Source organism: Penicillium maclennaniae (assembly GCF_028827695.1).
Source record: "Penicillium maclennaniae strain IBT 15551 chromosome Unknown utg000007l:1.0-4884863.0:1.0-4888362.0, whole genome shotgun sequence".
Lineage (NCBI taxonomy): Eukaryota > Fungi > Ascomycota > Eurotiomycetes > Eurotiales > Aspergillaceae > Penicillium > Penicillium maclennaniae.
The window spans coordinates 3,133,176-3,146,822 of record NW_026623219.1 but is presented as its reverse complement, the minus strand read 5'-3'; the positions used below and the strand labels follow the sequence as shown (position 1 = coordinate 3,146,822).

The 13,647-nt window shown below is 51.8% G+C and overlaps 3 protein-coding genes across 3 annotated transcripts; all 3 read right to left on the bottom strand.

The window, feature by feature from the left end:
* Positions 1-4,702: 4,702 nt before the first annotated feature.
* N7477_008387 (uncharacterized protein) lies at positions 4,703-4,888 on the bottom strand (the record flags this gene model as incomplete). The annotated part of the gene is made up of 1 exon (XM_056970050.1): positions 4,703-4,888. The coding sequence occupies one exon, from the start codon at positions 4,886-4,888 to the stop codon at positions 4,703-4,705; it is 186 nt and encodes a 61-aa protein (XP_056820082.1).
* Positions 4,889-7,623: 2,735 nt separating this feature from the next.
* N7477_008386 (putative PHD finger domain protein) lies at positions 7,624-10,455 on the bottom strand (the record flags this gene model as incomplete). Its single annotated transcript, XM_056970049.1, has 8 exons — positions 7,624-8,099; positions 8,141-8,420; positions 8,477-8,845; positions 8,899-9,044; positions 9,089-9,722; positions 9,779-9,998; positions 10,058-10,155; positions 10,282-10,455. The coding sequence occupies 8 exons, from the start codon at positions 10,453-10,455 to the stop codon at positions 7,624-7,626; spliced, it is 2,397 nt and encodes a 798-aa protein (XP_056820081.1).
* Positions 10,456-11,368: 913 nt separating this feature from the next.
* Positions 11,369-12,767, bottom strand: N7477_008385 (Rcd1-like cell differentiation family protein; the record flags this gene model as incomplete). The annotated part of the gene is made up of 4 exons (XM_056970048.1): positions 11,369-11,543; positions 11,596-11,971; positions 12,042-12,197; positions 12,266-12,767. The coding sequence occupies 4 exons, from the start codon at positions 12,765-12,767 to the stop codon at positions 11,369-11,371; spliced, it is 1,209 nt and encodes a 402-aa protein (XP_056820080.1).
* Between the last annotated feature and the right edge of the window lie 880 nt (positions 12,768-13,647).

The following is a 13,647-nucleotide window of genomic DNA, read 5'->3' as shown; positions in this document are numbered from 1 at the left end:
ACATGGTGCTCTGCGAGGGGGAAAAGGAGATTCACCGACCCATGGGCCTCTTCGGAATTTGCAGTGGGTGCTTTACAGCGTCCGGGGATGCAATGGACGGGATGTAACTGCTAAAATAGAAAAAGAAAAAAGATCGTGACCGGGGTGCGAGGTGCCAAACTTTTAGAAATACGAGTCAAATCATATAATTTAGTCAACATTAAATCGGTTTGAAAAAAAGAGAAAAACTAACACCAGTACCGGCAGAGGGTAAAGAGCAATTGATCTGGACAGACGAGCATGGGAAAAAGCAATCATGGGATAGCATATACCCACCGGATAATGCAAGCTTCCGGATTAAGCGATAGTAGCCAAAAATGCTATACCTCTAGGACAAGCCATCTCGACCCATTCCCAGTGTTGGCTGCAAGTCGAGGCATACCTAGATAACACTCTCGGCGGCAGACGTCCCCGTGCTAAGCCTGCAAGACATTGTAACTGAACTGTCATACTGCCCGAGTGGATTTTACACGTGCATTACCCCAAATACGGACCACCGCGTTAGTTCCTGGGTGGCGGCAAAGGACTTTCTTTTTTTTCCTTCGTCGACGATCCCATCGGGGATCCCTCTCGGCGAGAAAAGTTACATGTCCCCGCGATTCTCCAGTAGCGAGAATGGCATCATGCGGACATCCCGATCAAGATTTCTACCATGGTTAAGGATATAGGAGGGCGTGGGATTCAATAAAATGACCGAAGTGAGGGCAAGACTGGAGACTAGACCCCCGGGGAAACCGCCATACTCTCTACGATCTCCAATTTTCCCGTCAAGTGGAGCAGGGGAGGGGCTGATCACCAGAGTGGGACTAGAGTTGACAGGAGTGGAGCCAGTCCAGGCCGTCGGCTCGCGAACTCTCAATGATTGAGATCGCCGCCTGCGCCTTTGCCAAGATTGGCACCAGATTGAGCGGACATGCATGACATGCGGTCTGATGGGGCTTCAGATTGGGCTCTTGATGTATCCGGCGAGGACTGCAATTGGACTAGCTGTGCCCTAAACTGTTCCGGGTCAAAGTGGCGGGCCATCGTTGCCCTAACGCGAGCTAACCCCCCCCCCTCCGCGTGGTCAAGAGTTTGGTGACTTGCACTTCCCGTGGGGATCATCACGTGTGATCGTCCGGAATTTACATCTGCTCAGCCTGTGAGGTCTGATCTGGCCCGGTATTCCAAATGGCCTTTCGGCTGGTCACGAGATATGGTTTGTCCTTTACGTCACATTCCCAACTCAATCAGACGAGCGTCTGGTGCTTACCGAGTAAACGGGGAAAGCTTCTGTGCCCTGCCGGATTGAGTTAGTGTCCCTCATGAGGCAGACTTACTCTATAAGACTGACCGGGGCTCGGAATGCGAAGATTCGATGCGGTGTATAATGCTCCAGGGCTGAGGCGGCCCTCCTCATAGTTCAAAATTAAGAAGATCATGGGAAGTATGGTCCTGGAGGGGCGCGGGGGCTTCACGCAGGAACGCCCGACCACGTTGTAGCAAGGGTTGTAAGGTCATTTTTTCATCGTCGGGGAGAGAATGTTCTTTGTTTCGATAATGCAGTCCTTGGTACTCCGGACTGGGTAGGGTTCAGAGGTTTGAAAGAGAGTCGCCATGTGGGCGACCAGGTTACAGCCTGCAGGTCTGAGAGTCTCAAGGCTTGTACAAGCCTACTCAGCGCTGATCTGGGGCCTGTCATTACACTGGAGGTCTGACACGCCCTGACAAGATGACGCTTGGTACCTTGCCTCGAGTCATATTTCACTACACACCAGGCTATCCATGGCAATACTCGTTTACTAGATAAGGATAGGGCAATCGAATATTATGCTATTATTCATGTCTTTCTTTTTTTCGATCTTGTCCATCGCCACTACTTCCTATACCAGAGATTCATCTTCAATATGGATCAATTTCAAATATCGAGCGCACCAGTGAGAACGACTCGGGGAGATTCAACAGGGCGTTCAGGCCCTCCGACCCAGACTTCAACTCGTCAAACCCTGCAACGGTTCTCCGAAAAGAGACAAGATTGACAGTAAGGATCTTCGCCCGAGCCAATGTCCAAGCCTCCTCAGCCTTTCAACCCTTCTAGAAGCCCACGGAGGGAAGACCGAAGTGGATGGGAAACACCATGACCAACACAAGCCACCACCGGTCTGCTGACAGTAAACGGGACATGAATAGTTGTCCCGACATCTCCCGCGATGTTGTGTTTCAAGGAGGCCACCGTTCTCCTATTCCGGCGATATTCTAAGAATACCACACCGCGACCCTCGACCTTCCGAAGGGGCGGTGTATCGAGTCTGCTTCATGTTGTGAGTCTCAGGATGCTACTTGGACCCTCTTATGGTTTACTGTGAGCGAAATTCCAAAGGGTAGGAGCCCGAAGCCCGGCAACTAGATCCTAGATGGCTCGTATCGAGGGGTCCGAGTTCATTCGACGATCCCGAGATCCTTCCCGTTGAGTTTCCCCGCTTTGGTGCCAGATTTCCTCGCCTTCCTTCTTACTCTTCTCTTTGCTAGATAGGGCAGTTTCGACCGTTGGCACCGTTGGCATCCAGCCTCACCCTCACTACCTGCCTGCTTCACCTGTCCTTGCATTGAAGTCGAACGGTCAATGGCTCCATCCTTGACCTGCACAATCTGCCACTCGTCGGTGTGACTGGCTAAGCCTAGATGCACCTAGCCGTCCACAAGGACAAGGATAACCAAAGAACAGGGGTTTATCAAACGTGCCGAGGTCACGGTATCTCAAATCACGATGAACGGGGTTTCTCATTCGATCTAGCGGGGACGGCGGGGCCTATGGCCTTTTAATCACCTCGTGGGGAACGGATGTCCGGAATGGGGCAACGGGGGGACGGGTACAGTACAAGTTCTCTGTGATTTTCTCTATTGACCGCTCCTCTGAGAAACGAGGGTGGTAATAGTCGGTGGGCTTATGAGGAGCACTGATTGCCGAACTATGCAGGGATTCTGCTGAACGTCTACTAGCATGACTCGAACGGGGGCCCTGTGCGTTGGTGGGCCGCCTGCAGGGGAAAATAACAGATACTGCTAGGCGCTGAGAGGCCGGCTTCTCAAGGCAGATGATCCCAGAGTCTGGATTTTCAGGAGTTCACCGGCTCTAAATGTGATGGCCAACAGTCGGGAAAAGCTACTATTGGACCACTGGACCCCAGACGACATTTGCCGGTCAGATGGCACAAATACTGCATAAGGCGATGCGGGTAGCGTGTATTTTCCTTTTACCAGGCCCTGTCAATGGCTAGAGGTTTTGGCCGTTGGTCCACTTTGCTTGTCCATGTTAAGCTGTTAGATCCCGACCGACTAGGTCAGGGCGCCGTCTACGTATCGGCTCAACGGGCGTCGATAATCATGCTCAGATTGTAGTCTGTGCTCGAGGGCTAGCCGTTACTAGAGCACAGCTATTGATCCTCGGTGGACTCGTAAAACGTCACCCGTTCTTTCTTGACCCTCTATCCATTTGCCTCTCTAGCCACCTGCGATGATGCGCATCACCCACTGTACAGTGACGTGGAGAATGTTGCCACGATACCGATGCTCTGGGAGTCTCGGTTATTTGCCGAGCGGTAATGTTTTGTATCATATCTTGAGATGTTCCACACTCAACCTCTTGTACAAAGACGCCCTCTCGTCCATCGATGCCAAGACATTATATGGACTTAGTTTTGGTGGAGCCCGACGTCCAAGGCCGAAAGACCATGAACGGGAAGACGAGTGTGTTCGTCATAAGCGGCTCGAAGAGACACCGAGCCCCTATCGATTAGCGCCAACGCGAGCCCCAGCAGCTCCGTTTGGTCATTTGATCGCCTGTGGAGCCGGAACGCCCGAGAAGCGTAACCTGAGGCTCCCGAAGTGCCGCCCTCTTAAGGTTCGCCCTCTTGGAATTTAGGTTGAGCTTCCGAACCAGACTTTGGATAAAGTTCCATGACGGAGAACTATTTCCCCAGCTCGGAGTTTACGGCTCGCTTTGAATGCAAAAAAAGATACTCCGATTAGCTTCAAGGGGTGGTTTAATACTGATCCAAGATGTGATGGATTCACACTTTCCGTGTTCCAGGGTCCCATCACACCTCATTTAGACCCTCTGTCATGCCCGAACTCAGCCGAATAGCGCTGGCGCTGGCACTGGTGCGGCTTGATCCACGATCCACGATCCACCGTTGAGGATCTGCTTGATTGGCGAGACTGTAAAAGTCGCTACCGCAAGGACTGTTCCAACTGTACAGCCGAGCTGGTGACTGAGTGACTGGTGAACGGGGGCAAGCCCCTCCCCTTCCGGGGGTCTACGGTCATCTCGTCACCATCCTAGCGCAATCGGTGATGTCCCCTGCACAATACGCATGCAGGTCGAGTAGATCAAAAGATCGAGGACAGGAATAAGCCATGTGCATTTGCCTTCTTAGGGTATTTGGGAATGTGAACAGAGAACTCCGGGGCCCCAAGGACGCAAACTTGCATCTCATCCAGCCCGCAGCGAGTGAATGCAATTGTCTCGTTAGCAGAGTTCCCCCCCCCCCGGCCTCCTCGTATTCCCCTTCTCGATAGCGCGGGATACCCGCGTGGTGACAAATATTATCAGCCAAGTCGATTGGCTCTTCTCTGCCCTACCCGTGATTATCTCCTACCTAGAAGAGTAAAAAGTACCAGATTGCTAACAGGCACCAAAGTTATAGCTCGATTGTGGTTCCATCTGCTCGATGGCATCACCAGTGCCGAGACTCTTAACAATTCCGTCTAAGGGCAGAGCGCGCACCCGTGGCTCGGCAGCCGTGGCATCCGCACGCGTGGCGGGCCAGGACCTCATAGCTTTGGGGCCCACTCCTTGATCCACTCCCATGATTCAGTTTTGATCCGAGTGGAGTTCTCCGAACTGATCAGCGTCTAAAACGGTCAAAACTCTCTTTTTGGCTGCTGTTGCATCAGAGAGCACTGGGATCGCGGGGAGGCCACCGGGGACCGATCACCCTACGATGGGGCTTCATTCACTATTCTGTCCTTACGGAGATGTTCGGCCCCAAGGAGTCCTAGTCTAGACTCCGTTTTGTGTTGCGTTTCTCTCATTCATTTTGCATTTACGATGTGCTAAGCTGGCCAGACTGTACCTCACCTAGAAAGCCCAGAGGCGGGCTGAGAGCCACAGTCCCTGCCTTGCCCAAGTTTGAGGAAAAAAAATTAAAAATTTGAATGGCATTTGCAGGTTTCGGACAATAGCTTGACGGGGAACTGTCTCCAAGAGGAAGTGGAGATATTAACGAGCATTACCCTGCATTATCAAGTGCGCCGATGTAATGTCATTCCGGTCGGGGAACCCCATCACCAGATACGTCCATGACTCGTACAGATCTGCATCTTTACAGTCCCCAAAGGTCCACGGGTCTACGAGCCATCTATATTGGGGCCATGACTGACATGAGCGTAGATCCTAGGACAAACATGACAGATCACGGGTCCGCTGTCACTGTCATAGGCACCGCAACACAACCAGTCCGAACGAGCTGAAAAAAGGGAAGATAGGTCGGCTCGGAAAAGCAAAGAGAAGAGGGAACCCAGCAATCTTAGGGGGTCGCAGCTTGGACCCTGTTGATCGCGCGCATGTCTATACTTAGCGTCATCGCCTGGCACCGAGTGTGGCCAATTGACCGAGGCCATCTCTCCCGTGTTGTCCAAGTTATTTCCACTTGGTTGCTAGTGTCGATTAGATGGGCTATGAGGGGTTTTTTCTTTTTTTTGGGCTGAGTCTGGGTGTTTGTGTGTGTGATGCGATCGCTGTTTGCAGCGGCTCTGGACTTCCGTGGTGCCATTATGAATTGGACTAGAATTGCATGCGATCGATCGATTGTATCTTCGACTATCTACAATTCGTTTGTTGTGGATGTTTTTTTCGGTTTGGCGCTTCTTCCTGAAATGGAGGGCACTGAAGGGAAGGGGGGTTTTGTTGCTGGGATACTTGGGCATATTGGGCGACAATACGACATTTCATAGTATACAATGCTTTTTGAGAGCTGTAATAGCGTCTTTAAGGGAGTATGAGTTGGTTTTCAGAACGTCTTCTGTCAGAGGATAGTTCCAGAATCTCTTCACTAGGCACGCAGGCGAGTGAAAGGAACATAAATGAGTAGATCGATATCGCAGAGTGATTTTCGACGGCTCCTTAGGCTCGTATTCGCTTTCAAGTTACGTTCTTCGTTTACTGGTCATGGGGAAAACTAGAGCGAGCATTAATTCCTCTCGTATACCTCAGCGTGCGGTCAATCGCCCATATGTTAATACCACGATACCCGTGGACATACCTGGAACAATATCTCGACACCTCCATTCACAGAAACTGTGTATCTTCAGCTGTCGAGCACCTGGTCAATGTTTAATGGGCTATATCGACTTCCCGCATTGAAAGCCTGCAGAGTACAACTGCAATGTAACAAGCTTTGTACACGCTCTCGCAGGTGGGAACGTCAGATTTTATTCTTTTTAACCTGCGAACGCTCCACGAAGGAACTAGACATGAAAAGACGTGCTATTGATCAACGACTCCAAGCTGATCTCCACCGCTGCGAGGCACTTCTGCCGTTGCTGAAACTCTGACGCCTGGCCCTCCATGTTCCATTACGGAGGCTCGCACCAACGTGGCAAGATGGCCATCAATCAGCAAACCACAATGATAGCCCTCAAGTACAGGGCCAGAGCTATGAATGTGAAAGTGCATATCATCAGGTCAAGATTTGCTGGCACAACACTAATACACGGATCGGATTGTCCGCGGGATAACCCTCTAGTATAGTTCGACGCTCGATTAGGTCAACGGTACACAAGGACTATAGACCGAGCGAAGTTCTAAATAGAATCATGTAAAATCAAAATCCTTCACAATGCAGAGACTTCTGAGCAGATGTCAAGCGGAATGAAATTCTATTAGCATACAATGAACCGTCCCCATTTGAAAATGATCCCATTCAACACCTCTCAGGTACCATCTTGAAAACGCCTGATTGCCCAACCATCTTAATGCACATTCAATCGGAAAAGAAAACATGAGAACGCCAGGAAAAGCATACGCCCTTACGGGCCCATCATCCTCCATAGACAAAAGGAAGAAAGAACGACGGATATGGATATGGACAACAAGTGCGGTTCGACCACTGACGACGGCGACGACCTGGTCCGATATCAGCAACATGAGCGGAATCAAAGGCCCATGATGACTGCAAAGTTGGCTTCAAGCATGATTGATACATGATATCCAGCCCTTTGTCCCCACTAAGGTGGAGGTGGGTGGGGGGGCCGGTTAATAAACCCGGGAGGCCACGCATTCGCTCCGATCTGAATCTCGATCGGGGTCTCGATCGAACGAGATCGAGAAGGCCCAACCGGAGTGGCTTAGAAGCCAAAGTGAACGTCCAAAAACACGAAACGACACGAAACGAAAGATCCACAACCCTGCAGCTTTTCTTCAGATGCTTGACTTGACCTGCTCTTTCGATCGAAAATTCAATAAAAAATTTTGGTCACTCTTGGACGACTTTTGGGTGTTTCACGCGAATATCTCTTTTTAGTATCTCTGCTTGTTTTCACATTTCATGGTTCAATGATCACTGACGCGGTGCATTGTTGTGCTGTGGGGATGGGACGGGATCGGGGTATTGAAGGTTGCGGCTGGGCCGAGGACGGGATACGGTTCATTGAGGGCGAGGACATGAGCTGGCCGTTGCCCGCGTGGGCGTGGCTCTGTTGAAAGACCGTGGCGTTCTCTCGTTGGCGGCGCTCTTCTTGTTCCGGAGTCATACACTTGACTGGCGGGGGAATTGGTGCATCTGGAGAGCTGCGGCCCATGAGCTTAGGGCTTGGCTCCAGTCTGCGGATTGGAGGGAGAACAGGGGCACCTGCCATTCCCCCTGAAGTCATCGGACGGGGGATTGCTTCGTTGGGCTCAGTCCTGACATCCCCATCCCGTGAGAGCTGTGGGGTGGTGATGAGTTGTTGCCATTTGGAGTTGCAGAGGCAGAAAAGGAGGGGTATCTGTTGGACATTGTGGGGGTACCTCCGTAGCCAGACTGGGGACGAGGAGTTGCATAGCTGTCAAATGAAGAGGTACCGGGGATTGCAGCCGATCCATTGGCGGCGGCAGGTGCGTGTGAAAATCCTACAACAGGTCCGACATCGCGATTGCCCTGGGTGGGTGGCATAGATGGCGGAGCCTGACCATACCCAGAGTGGGATGATGATGGACGTGCAAATGATCCAATCGAAGGAAGTTGTGTGCCAGATTGCTGGGGTTGCATGTTGCTCATCCTGGGGAGTTCAGGTTGACCCATAACATGCATCGGCGGCGGAGCACCCATTCCCCTCGAAGGAAAAGGGGAGCCCTTGGAGGGCTGGAAGATGGAAGATGAGCTGAGGGATGAGGACGGCGCTCAGGGGAAGGAGGAACGTAGAAGTTGCCCTGGCCAGGGAAAGAAGGAAGAGCGGGCTGAGAGGGCTGCGCATATGTGTGGTGGCCATTTTGAACACTAGAGAGAGCGGCGTGGGTTTGCTTCACGGGAGATGGCGGAGCATTATCATCGTCCTCAACCCTGCGCTTCTTTGCAGACGCGGGAGCAGAAGACGGCGATGCCGATGCGCTGAGACGGAACTTCAACGGCGGGAGCTTGGGCTTGTTGGCATCTTCCTCCTTTCTTTTGCAGTCCTTGCAGATAAGATGAAAGTCGTCCTTTTCCGCATCCGCCTTGGAGATGCCGAGACAATGGCTGTGCTGCCAGACATTACACTTTTCGCAAGCAACACTGTGGCTTCCATCATCCTGATCATATGTTAGACCATGTTGTTTCAGTCATTTGGAGATTCAAAACATACCAAGTTCTGGCCATATACACCACATCCGGAGCAATCAAAGATCCACTCATCATCTTGGGAGAGCTCGGCCAAGTTCTTCTGCGACTTTTCCAGCTCAGCCTTGAGGTTTCGAGCGGAGACTCGGCTCTCCCTCGTTCGATTCGTTCCTGCTCTGCAGCAAGGCGTTCAAGCTCCGCCTCGTGCAGGATACGCTTCTGCTCGCGATCCTTGATACGCTGTTCACGGGTCATCATGCGGGACTGTCGATCTTCCTCGAGCTGACGCTGTCTAGCCTGCTCCTTACGAGCCTCGGCCAGATCAGCCTCCTTCTTGCGTGCCGCCTCGGCAGCCTCTCTGTCAGCTCGTTCCCTTTCATCCTTAGCGGCTAGTCGGCTCGACCGCTTAGCGCCGGCAATTAGCTGCATATTGAGAAGCTCCTTCTCTCGCTTTTGCCGCTTGCGCAGCTGCGCCTCTTCCGCCTTTTCTAGCAACGGTAAGACATGATCCTCGATTTGTTTGCGAAGGATCTTGTCATCCGCATCCTTGCTCTTTCGAATGCTGTCCAGAAATTCTTGGTACTCGGCGAGGGTGACACACACGCACTCCCACTTAGGCTCAGATGCCACGACTCCATCTTCGCCCACGGTCTCGTCCTCTTCGGGTTCTTCGGCGGCGACATTGGATGCTCGTTTCGATGTACGCGACGCTCGGGAGGATCTACTCTTAGGCTTCTTCTTGGGACGAGAGGGTGCGGGGATGGGAGGATCGGTGCGGCGGTAAAGGCGATTGTCATCTAGGACGTAGTAAATGCGACCTTCGTGGTCATATCCGAATTCTTCGATACGCTTGGATATTTAGTGAGGGCACGCCCATTTGTCACAGGGGGCAAAAAACCACTTACCCACTGGAGTTGCTCCGATTCCTTCTTCTCGGGCATCTTGTCACGAATGCGATCGGCGTTCCAGAAAGTCCACACGGACAACTGGTGCAGGACACGCAATTTTTGAAAGACATCAAAATCCAGAAATCTCAGAGGCTCTTCATCATACCCGAAGGGATTCGTAATGTGAGGGGCTTTCGCATTGTATTGTCTCCTTGTGTATTCGTCAAAGTTCTCAGACCTGGTTTGCGCTGTCAGTCCAACTTTCGTCCAATGACAGTGGGCATTTGAACAACGTACGTCAAACCCCGATGTGAGGATATCCATTTCAAAAGACAAAGACCAATCTCCAACAACTTGTGCGAGGGTTCAGGCTTCATACACTCATCTTCCAGATCCTATGTTCGCAGTATACGTCAGCTCATATGCCCTCACAGGGGTCGTGCAAGCACGAATCCATCGAGCTCATCCATGCGCCGCAATGCGCGACACTTGCACGGGTAGCGGGGAGCGAACGAACGTACCTCGATTTCAAACTCTTCATCAATCTTCATGACTTTTCCAAAGATGGCAATGTATTGCATAAGGCTAGCGAATTCCCAGCTGCTCCTAATGCGCTGGAGCAGACCAGGTTCTTCTGGGGTCTGCTGCTCGGTGGCAGCGACCGCATCGGAGCGGCTGCGCTTTCGCGATCCCATCGCGGCAGAACGAGGCCGTTCAGGCCGGGGTTGTGTACGGGAGGTCGGGAGGGGCGGCAATTGGTTGGAAGTATCACGGTTACACTGTGAATTGGCGAAGGTAAGAATAAGATCGGAAATAACTTCCAGTGGTGAGGGTGGGAAGACGGATCCTTTTTTTTCTCGTGTCGAGAGGCGACGGAGATGATCTCTCTGAAGGGCGCGTCGGCGGGCAGATCACGTGAAGTCCGCGTTTGGGCAGCTCCTTGCTCTTCTCTTTTCCTGTTCTGAATAGAGACAAGAGACAGCAGGGTTCTTTCTTTACCATTCTATAGCAGTGTTCATGGCTGGGAACTGTCTAAGAAGCGCTTTACGACTATTCTCGAGGGGATTAGGAGTCAGAATGGATTTCTAGTATCACGACTATCATAGTAATCAAGTACATTCTTTTGCAGACATATTCACGGACGCAACAACAAATACGACTGTACCGTGGTATCTCTGGCTCACGACTTCTATCTTCATAGAGCAATAAATGGATCGTCGAGGGTAGAAAAATGCAACAGCGCCGACCAGAAACCCACACCCGACGAGCGCCACGTAAAAGAGACGAGGAGAATGGAAATGGAAGGATGTCTCTGAAAAGAAAAAGCAAAATGCAAATCAAGCACAAAAAAGGACATAGGAATACATAAGTCCCCCTCCCATCAGCACGAAAATCACCAAAGACCAGAAACTGTCCCAAATAAATCGAGAAGAAAGAAAAGAACCAGAACAAGAGAAAACAGATGATGCATTCCCATCGACGGACTCATCAAATGCCGACCCACAAACTTTTTGCGCCTTGTGACCGATACTCGCCAGAAACCTGTCCCATGCATATCGTAAGGTAGAAAAACAAATCCCGCGTACAAAGAAAATGCGTTTTCATATGTTACATGGCCGCCGGGGCTCCATCAGACACGTTGTCTGAAAGGTTAATCAGGAGCTGGGCCAAGCAGCGCTTGGTAGCTGCGTCGTCGCGAAGGACGGATGAGAATGTGGCGTCTCGAAGAGGTTCTGGGAGACATTGACGCAGGGCCTCGCGGGCTCGACTATTGTCGCTCAGACTATCTTTCTGTTAGAAACGCTCAAATGTAATGGTCAGACAAAAGGGCTTACCGAAGGAAGCATCGCACGACGTGCTTGAGAAGACGAACTGTCTGTTGCTCCACCAGCTGAGTGACCATATTGCTGAGGACAGTGCCCACTGCGTAAAAACGCTCGTAAGTCGCACAAATGTACGCCAGACCGATATCATCGAGGAGGATCTTTTGCACGATGAAGATGGCAACGGTCTTGCTAAGCTCAGATCCGGTTTCCATAATGCGAAGGCACAGAGGGATGATCTCGGTGGTCAGAAGGAAGTTAATAACATCCGACGAGTCATTTTTCACCAGAGCTCCTATCACGCCGAGGGAGGTGAGACGCAGGTATTCGAAGGGGCGCGATTTCGAGGTCGTGTTGAGGAACGGGTAAAGGAACAAGGGAATGTGAGCTGTTCGGCGCAAAGAAAAATCAGCTGTGGTATTCCAGTCGGTTTTCCAGTCGTAGTAGTCGGTACATACCGTTCAAGAAGAGTGTGCGAGTCTCGTTGTGCGATGCGACACACTGCAAGAGCGCCAGCGCATTGCAGACTCGATTTGAAGCCGCGGCGGTCAACTGGGAGGGGTTCAATAAGGGGTAGACTGAGATGATCTCTTGGAGGAGAGCAGTCATCACACCTGCAAGTTGCTGGTGGTTAGTCGCGATCGGAAAAGATATGCCCACGATGCGATGATGGGGAACAAACCAAACGAATGCCAGATAACCAGTGCCAGCTCGGGAACCTGCTCGCGCTTCTTGCTGAGCTCCATAAGCGCGGTTTCACGACGGGCGGGGTCCAAGAGTTCCGCCACCCAGATGAAGACCTTGCGGTTCTCTTCACTGATACCACCATCCATGACGGAGACGGCATTCGCAAGACCCTCTCCGTTCATGCCGGCGACGCCCCCAGCACCCTGCGCTGAGTTCGCGGCGCCATTACCACTCATGGCGAGGCGACCATAGTGCTGCTGTTGTGCCGCGGCGGCGGCGGCCTGAACCTGGGCCTGCTGTTGAGCAACCAGGGAGGCGTGCTGGTGCTGATGCTGCGAGTGAGGCTGGGCCTGCTGGTGATGTTGCTGTTGCTGCTGCTGCTGCTGCTGTTGCTGCTGTTGCTGCTGTTGCTGTTGTTGATGCTGCAGCCACGAGGGATCAGCCTGAGGGTACTGATGCTGGTGGGAGAAGACGTGTTGGCTCTGCGCTTGGAGCATGGCGAGCGGTTATGAGTCGTTTCGGGGAACTCGTATTACTCCGATGGGTCGGACCTGGCCAGAATGGGTGATTGCGGCAGAGGAGGAATGGGTATCAAGGAAGAGAGGAGTATGGAAAGGTTAAGAAACCAATAGGGTGAGTGTCATTGATGGAGACCCGGGATGGTGATCGTAGCCTGAGGAGAGGAAGAGGAAGAGAGAAGTTCGGGTCGGAAGGCGGGGAGAGCGCCGACCTTTGTGTGTGCCCTTTTGTCATACTCTCTGATCTCGCCCTTCCATCCCAACATTCTGTATGCACAACGCTTTCCAATTTCCTTCGATCTAAATCACTGGGCTCGACTTATTTCCTGGGCCACCTCGCATTGTACGCGCAGAATACTCGGAGGGTCCATCCTTGCGGACAGAACACACTGTACCTGCAAGACCGGCCCCAATCACGGCCCTCTGCCTTGTGCAACCGACCCTGAGCAGTCACCTCGACACCTTCTAGGCTTCAATTCTGGCCGAAAATGTCAATGTTTACCCCATGCAAGTATTAGGTTCAAATCTGACAAGATCCGATCATGTTTATATCCCATTTTCATGTCTCATATTAACATCTCAGGATGCCGTTGGTCATCAAAGGCAAAAGAAATTTCACAATCCGTGGTCCAAACTCATATCGACATCAATAAAGAAAAAATAGCATCCTAAAACACAAGGCTTTGGGGGAGGTCATAATGGTACATAAATCGTATCAACTAGCGCCGTTGAATATGCATAAGGGAAGAGGGTCAGGCAGTGCGAAAAAGCAGACTCGTCAAGGCAATCGTGAGCCTTTGGAATCATCAATTGTGCTCGTCATCAACGGCCTGAACGTGCTCTTGAGCGTTCTGAGCGT